Here is an 8,464-nt window from a genome sequence, read left to right on the forward strand (position 1 = left end):
ATGTCTCTGGTACGGGTTGAGAGATGGATCGAGAACTTGCGGGTTGAGGCAGATGCCGGATCACTTGCCTGGAGCAATGGGGGGTGGTACCTGCAAAGACACTCCGACGCTCAAGTCAGAATGGATCTAAGAGGTAGAAAGTGTGAGGAATGAATGAATACCTGGAGGGACCTGGGTCCTCTATTTATAGGTGATGGTGAATATCTTATCTTATCTTATTTGGCTAAGATAAGAGAGACGTTTGAATTATCTTATCTTATCTTATCTTATTTGGCTAAGATAAGGGAGACGTTTGAATTCGAAAGTTGGTTAGGAGCTCTAGTGGGCTGGTTCCGAGCCTTCTGGAAGGGCGAAACGGGTCGGACCCTGGTAGCCGGGTTCGGGGACCGTTCTGGGTGTAGGATCCGTGGGCCGGATCCGTAACAGTTTCTAAGTATATATCTTTTTGTAATTTTTTAAAAGTATTATTAGTTGTTGATACAAAAATCACAAAAAAAAATACTTAATGAAAAATCACCATATTTTAAGGATAAATATATCTCAATTTTCTAATCATGCTTGCAAAAAATCACATCAAAATTTAATCTCTAAAGTATTTTTTGAGAATACATATTTAATGTTGGACATTTTTGTCGCATTTTAAAATTATTTGAAAATATTTTTGTTTATAACAAAATTCGAGTGTATTTTTGTAGGCGACAAAATTATACCCTAAATAAATTGACTTGACAAAAATATAAAAGGAAAAAAAATACAGAAAATATTTAAAAAATTGCATGTGAAATCCGATTGACTTGGGTCATAAAGTAGTGTGTGTAATATTGAAGAAGAGTTATTCGGCTTATAGCGTACGAAGAAGATTATTAAGTACACGAGACGGAACTCTTGCTTTTGATCCTAAGCAAAAATGATGCTTCTTCAACTATTAGTGTGTTTTGATTTCCTTGTTTCGAATAAATACTTATTTGAAGTTAACGAAAACATAAGAAAACCTATCTTCTTGTTTCTTAGTAGTTTGTCATTTGTCAATAATCACTATTCATTTTAATGATCTAACTTAGTAGTAGTACCTACCTAATGACCATTTAAAATTCTCTTTCATTATTATTGTTCCCAAAACCATATTCAGATCTCCTAACTGCTTGATTTAGAGTTATTTTTTTTAATTATTATCTACTTGAACTATATTCACGAGTGTTGGACACAAAAGATTGGTTAGTTTACCAGCACTTCTGTTTTAGGTCTTAATTTGGCATTTAAATTGAGTGGAGGTAAAACTTATTTTTAGTTTTTTTATTAGTTTTTTTTTTTTTTTTTTTGACGAGTAACATGAAAGATGGAGGGTTTTTTTTTCCTTAATTGTTGAGGTTGTGGGAGAAAATATTTGCTTTACTCATTAGCCATTACTCTTTTATTTTTTTAAGAGTTAAATTTATATTAATTATTTGAGGAAAAATATATTTCGGTGCGAAGAACTTTAGCTGTTTGTTATTTTGTTCAAATATAACTTTGATGAGATGCTTTAAGATTGATAGTCTTTATAGATATCAAGAATTATAACTCAGATAATATAATTTTTTATTTCTTAAATAGTATTTTATAGATATGAAAATGTTATTTAACTTATATAGTAAATCAACACGTCGACGGAAAATGAGACTAGAAAAAAATTTCAGCTTCACTGGTTTTTGGGATTATAGTGAGTGATTAAGTATCCAAAAAAAAAAAAAAAAAACCCTCCTCTCACCCTATCACTAGCATGCAATTTTGTACAACTTGAGAGTGAGAAAGTCATTTCGAACAAAATAATTTAGGATACAATTAGTGTGTATTTTTTTTTTTAGTATTTTCTATTTTTAAAATTTTATAAAAAAAATATTTTATTGTTTTAACTGTTTTTATTTTTTTTTGTAAAATTCTAAAAACAAAAATTACTTAATGTAAAAGCACAAACTAAATACACTTTTACTCTTTCACCAAATTTTGTAAAGTTCTAATGTGAAAGGGTTTTTTTGACAATGTTGACTTAGTGGCTTGTAGTATAACATTTTCGGTGTTGTTTGTTTGAATGAAAATATGATTAAAGGTGAAAAAACGGAAGGAAGTAATAAGAAAATGTAAGTTTTAAATATAAGATTTAATTTAATTTGGTCTTTGCATTCTCACTAAATAATCAATTTAATTCTTAATTTTTAAATATGTTCAATTTATTTCCTACTTATTTTATGTGATGATAAAAGAGAGCATGAGAGGAAGAGAGAGAGAGAGCGAGCGTGGGTGGAAAACACAGAGAGGGGTAGGAATAGGGAACATGGCAAAGATCCGAAAATTTGGAATCGAGAAGAGTATCGACGGTTAGAGCATGAGTCCTTTTCAGTCTTTGTGGAGAATCTTCCTCAAGACATCTCAAAGAAAGAACTGTTTCAGTTGTTCAATTGGACTGGACATATAAATGATATCTACTTATCACACAAACAAAAAGGTGATAATATATACATTTTTGCGTTCGTACAGTATACTACGAAGGGTGGGGCGTTGAAGGCAATACGGAAAATGAATCGTCTGAGGTTGAGAGGAAAAGTTGTGTTCGTAGGGGAAGCAAATTACATAAGGATATCTGATACGTATGACAGGAAGAAATCTCATTGAGGCCAAGATAATCAGAACAAAATGGTTCTGCAGCCACAACGCGAGGAGACTAGTAGCGATGAGCGATTGAATACACCTGAGGTAAGAAAGGAGAAAAGCAAACAAGAATTACATGTGAGCAGGGAGCCTAAGAAGATCGAGGTTACGGTGGCAAAAGAAAATCTCGATTGGCTACAGCGAAGTCTGATAGGAGGGATGACAAAGGCCATTGATTTTGGTTCCTTGAAGAAGATGGTTGAGATAAACCTGCCTCAAGTCGCCCAAGTACGAGAACTGGGTGCGTTTAAAGCATTACTGACATTTGATTCTGTGCTGAGCGCCGAAGAAACCTACACTTTTAAGATGAATAGTCTTCTACAAATGTTCCATAGCGTATGGAGATGGGAGGAGGCGGAGAGGAGCAAAACTAGGAGAGTGTAGTTAGAATGCTTTGGAGTTCCCTTACATGTATGGTCAGCAGACACCTTCAAGATGATAGGAGGTCAATGGGGGGAAGTAGTTGGGTGAGATGATTTGACGGAATCATGTGAGTGATTATGAAGATTCGGAAAGGACAAGATCTGATTTGTTAAAAGACAGGCTAAGTGGGCTGCGAGCTGGTGCCAAAGGGGGGAAAAAACAAAATCCAAAGTGTCAAGAAGGTTGGGCCAGATATACTAATTGTTACAATAAAGGCTTGCTTATGCAAATGGACCTAATCACAGCAGATGACCCAATAGAGGGAGGCGCTGGACTAGGAACGGTTGGTGGGCTCAGCATTAGTCAGCCGGGTCGAGTTCCATCTAACCGAGAGCCCTGTCCTTGCGTAGCTGATCCAAGGAAGAAACGTGGCGATGGGGCCGCGGGATCGAGCGGGAACCCTTGGTCATGGCGTGGCAGAGAAGGCGGAGAGGCGCACGGCGTGAATCAAGCCAAGGAGCCCAGTGTTGGTCGCTGTTCTCCTATCGTGGGCACGGCGAGACAAAATGGTAAAGAAGCCGTCGGTGATTCGTTGGAGAAAGTAGTGGCTGAAACTGGATTACTACGAATGGCTTCTGGAGACAGGCTGGAGGACAAGGGAGTTGGGGTGGAGGATGCTCAGGGCTCGGCAACTAGAGGTTGTTAAGGTAACATGCATCAGGTCAATAAGCTTGAAGGGATAAGGGAGGCAAGTGAGAAAGGGAAAGCGGCCAAGACTACACTCGATGAGGATGAGCATGAGGTTGGCATGACGACTTGGGCTTCGAAGAGCGGGCTTCCTAAAATCAGTGATAATGAACGTGCTGATTCACTGGCAGGCAAGGGGACCTTGGCACTGGGGGAGGATGAAATTGAAGGGGCTACCAGGGAGGGAGCAAGTGGTGGAAAAATTGGGGGAACGGGAGACAATCTGAGTTCACATTAGAAGAGCAAATGCTAGAAAATAAAAGGACGTGGGATCTAGCAGTGGAATCTGGCGCTATTCTATATGACGAAGAAGAGGATATTATGGCCATTCTACAATCTCAGAATGAAGAAAACGCACAAAAAAGAAGGTTAGCAAAGCAAAATGCAAAAGCAAGGCAATGTCGACCAAAAAATACCAAAAAGGTGTGTTATAATACTCAAAAATGATTTTTTGTTCCTGGAATGTTAGGGGGTTGGGGGGAGATGGGAAGTTGAGAATGGTTAAGGACTTAAGGAAGAAATATAGACTGAATATGCTAGGCCTGATTGAAACTAAAAAACAAGTTGTGACGAGATTCGATATTGCACGTCTGTGGGGTTGTAGTAGTGTAGGATGGGAATATATTGCGTCTGATGGTGCTTTGGGTGGGTTGTTGTTAATGTGGGATGATTTCATGTTCAAGATGAATAATTGCTATAAAGGGGAGAGATGGCTGTGTGTCGAAGGGGTCTTGTTAAAGAATAATATCAATTGTGCCTTCCTTTTGGTTTACGGTCCTCATGATAGAGGGGAGAAACTTGTTGTGTGGGAGGAGCTGAGCTATGTTGCTGGATTATGTCAGTCCCCTTGTTGCTTCATGGGAGATTTTAATGAGATTGTCCATGTAGAAGAAAGAAAAGGTGCAGATAGTTTAAAAGTAGCTGCTGAAGAGTTTAAAGATTGGATACAAGATATGCAATTGGTGGACCTGCCGCTTAATGACCGTAAGTATACATGGTTTAGAGGCTGTTCTTGTAGTCGGATTGACAGAGTAATGGTTAGCTTGGAATGGGTTGAGGAGTTCCCTGAGACTTGACTAAGAGGAAGACCAAGGAGTTTGTCAGATCACTGCCCATTGATAATGGAGGTTACCAAGATGAGAGACGGCCCAAGACCTTTTAGAAGCCTAGACTCATGGTTTGCCCATGAAGGTTTTCTAAGAATGGTTAAAGAGGAATGGAGGGGTCTAGGGGAGATAAATATCATAGAGAAATTAAAGGCGTTGACAGCTCCTCTGGGGAGATGGCACAAGGACAACTTTGGGGGCATGGATAAGAAAATTCTGCAGCTTGAGGAAGAGATGAAGAAGTTGGATGATAAAGTCAGTAGCGGAGTGCATGATGGAACTCTGGAAGCGAGAAGGAAAGCGCTGGTGACCTGCTGTGAGAGATGGTATGTCAGAAAAGAGTTGCACTGGAAACAAATGTCACGATCTCGGCATGCGAAGGATATGGACAAAAACAGCAAGTACTTCCACCAGATAGCGTCCACTAGAAGGCAGAATAACAGAATTGATGCTTTGATGATAAATGGGAGGTTGGTTAGGAACTTAGCCAGAATAAAGATTGCTATCCGAGAGTTTTATAAATAGTTGTATTATCAAGAGCAGTCTCCTAAGGTGGGCTTCAGGGATGGATTGGTGACAAGGATATCTGAGGAGGAGTCTGTGGAGCTAGAGGTTTTGCCATCAACTGAAGAGATTAAAGAGGCAGTGTGGGACTGTGAATCGTCTAAAGCTCCAAGTAGTGATGGGTACAACATGAACTTTATTAAGAGATGCTGGGATGAGATTGGGTCTGAGTTTACGGCAGCTGTGGTTGCTTTCTTTCAGACAGCCAAGTTACCTAAGGACACAAATATCACTTGGGTGGCGTTGGCTCCTAAGTTTGACGGGGCCAAGAAAATCAAGGACTTGCGCCCGATTAGCATGGTTGGTTGTGTGTACAAGGTGATATCCAAGGTGCTGGTCAGGAGGATGGGAGCAGTGATGCCAGGGCTGGTTGGGGAGACCCAGAGTGCATTTGTTAAAGGTCGCAAAATACCCGATGGGGAACTCATTGCGTGTGAAACAGTGCATTGGCTCAAATCAAGGAAAAATGAGGCAGTAATCATCAAGCTAGACTTTCAGAAGGCATATGATAAAGTTAAGTGGAGCTTTGTAGACATTGTCCTGCAGAAAATGGGGTTTGGAAGCCGATGGAGGGCTTGGGTTATGGAATGTATGAGTACAGCATCTATGTCAGTGTTGATAAATGGTTCACCAACAAAGCCGTTTATGATGGAAAGAGGCTTGCGACAAGGTGACCCACTATCTCCTTTCCTTTTTGTACTTGTGGTTGATGTTCTACATAGAATAATTGGCGAGGCAGTTAGAAACGGCCGTATTTCTCCTCTATTGGTTGGGGGGGACAACATAGAATTATCACACCTTCAGTTCGCAGATGACACTATTTTGTTTTGTCCGCCTGAGGAGGAGACTATCAAAAACTACAAGAGACTGCTACGTTGCTTTGATCTGATGTCGGGGTTGAGCATTAATTTTGACAAATCCAGTCTAATTCTAATCAACTGTGACCAACAATGGGTGGTTCGTATGTGTAGCTTGTTGGAGTGCAAGGAAGCTATATTACCAGTCAGATACCTTGGAATTCCTCTTGGTGCTAATCCAAAGTTGGTGAAGACTTGGAAGCCAATAATAGATAAGGTGGAAGAGAAACTAAGCTTATGGAAGTCAAAAGTGCTAAAAAAAGCGGGAAAGCTGGTGTTTATCAAAGCAGTTTTAAATAACTTACCAGTATATTACTTAAGTTTGTATAAGATGCCAAAGGCAGTTGCTGAAAAATTGATCTCATTACAGAGAAGACTCTTGTGGAGTAAGGATGATGGTAGTAATGTCATAGCTCTGGTTAGATGGGAAGTGGTTCAGGCTCCAAAAAAGCTAGGGGGTTTAGGTGTTGGAGATGCAATGATCCGGAATATAGCACTCTTATTTAAATGGTGGTGGAGGTTTTCAAAAGAGGAATACCCGCTGTGGAAGAAAGTGGTTTGCTCTATTTATAATCTGAATCCTAATGAGCTACTATCCACTCAGACACTACCTAGTAGAGGAGGTCCATGGAAGGATATCTGTCAACTACAGATTAAGGAGCAACATGTAAGAGATAAGATGATAACTGGACTCACCATGGAGATTGGCGATGGTAGAAGAACCCGATTCTGGGAGGACTGATAAACTCCAATTTTGTGGTTTATCTTGTGCTTAATTTGGGAGATTTTATCACCTTTTCCCACATTTATTCAATGAAATAGCATGGTTTTGTAATTCTCCCTTGAATTTTGCTTAAGTGTAAAAACATGCTTTTTAGGCCTTAAAATAGCTAAATTCAATTCACTTTAATTCCATTCGATGCCTTGATGTATTTGTTGAGTGATTTCAGGTTCATAGGACAAGTATTGGATGGAAGAAGTGAGGAGAAAAGCATGTAAAGTGGGAGAACTCATGAAAAAATGAAGGAACCGTAAAGCTGTCAAGTCCGACCTCTTCGCACTCAATCGACCATAACTTGAGCTACAGAGTTCCAAATGAGGTGGTTTTAGTTGCATTGGAAAGCTAACATCCGGAGCTTCGAAATGATATAAAATTTGCTATATGTTGCTTTGCGTTCAGGGGCACGCACGCGCCATGTACGCGTGCGTGCCAATGCTGCTCGTGGCCCACTAAAGTAAAATCGCCCCCAGCAATTTCTGAAGCACTTTGGACCCAACCCAACTCATTTCTAATGCTATTTCATGCAGAATTCAAGTTTGGGCAAAGGGGGAGCAATTGTTTGAAGTGTTAGCATCATGTAGAGTAGTTTCTAGAGAGAGAAGCTCCCTCTTCTCTATAGAATTAGGATTAGAATTTCTTAGATCTAGGTTTAATTCATGCTTTGATTTACTTTTCTTTTACAATTTCTTGTTCCTCTAATCTTCCTCTTTCTAATTTTGTATTTCATTCTTGTAATTGCTTGCTTTGTTGTTGATGCACTCTTCCTTCTTCTATTTTCAATTCAATGCAATTTATGATTCATGTTCCTTTATTGTTGATTTGATTTTGTTGTTGTTTAATTCCTTGCAATTGAGTAGTGTAAATTTATATTCCTTGCAATTTACTATGTTTTCCTTTTATGCCTTCCAAGTGTTTGATAAAATGCTTGGTTGGATTTTAGTGTAGATTTTAGTGTTCTTGGCTTTGGTAGAGTAATTAGAGATGCTTGCGTTATCTAATTCCCGTGTTGATTGATAATTAGAAGTTGCTAATTAATTTGGATACCACTAAAGCTAGTCTTTCCCCTTGGGAGTTGGCTAGGACTTGTGGAATCAAATTAATTCATCCACTTGACTTTCCTCCATGGTTAGAGGTTAACTAAGTGGTAGCAATGGATAATTGTGGTCACAATTGAGGAGGATAACTAGGATAGGACTTCTAATTCTCATTCCTTGTCAAGAGCTTTCTAGTTGTTATTTTAATTTCATTGCCATTTACCTTTCATGTCTAATATCTCAAAAACCCAAAACATAACTCCATGACCAATAACAAGACACTTTGTTGCAATTCCTAGAGAGAACGACCCGAGGTTTAAATACTTC

At 39.1% G+C, this 8,464-nt stretch overlaps 1 protein-coding gene across 1 annotated transcript; it reads left to right on the forward strand.

Moving 5' to 3' along the window:
- Positions 1 to 4,041: 4,041 nt before the first annotated feature.
- LOC140181391 (uncharacterized) lies at positions 4,042 to 4,871 on the forward strand. Its single transcript, XM_072224944.1, has 2 exons — positions 4,042 to 4,163; positions 4,265 to 4,871. The coding sequence occupies exons 1-2, from the start codon at positions 4,042 to 4,044 to the stop codon at positions 4,869 to 4,871; spliced, it is 729 nt and encodes a 242-aa protein (XP_072081045.1).
- The last annotated feature ends 3,593 nt before the right edge of the window (positions 4,872 to 8,464 follow it).

Source organism: Arachis hypogaea, chromosome 18 (assembly GCF_003086295.3).
Source record: "Arachis hypogaea cultivar Tifrunner chromosome 18, arahy.Tifrunner.gnm2.J5K5, whole genome shotgun sequence".
Classification (NCBI taxonomy): Eukaryota; Viridiplantae; Streptophyta; class Magnoliopsida; order Fabales; family Fabaceae; genus Arachis; species Arachis hypogaea.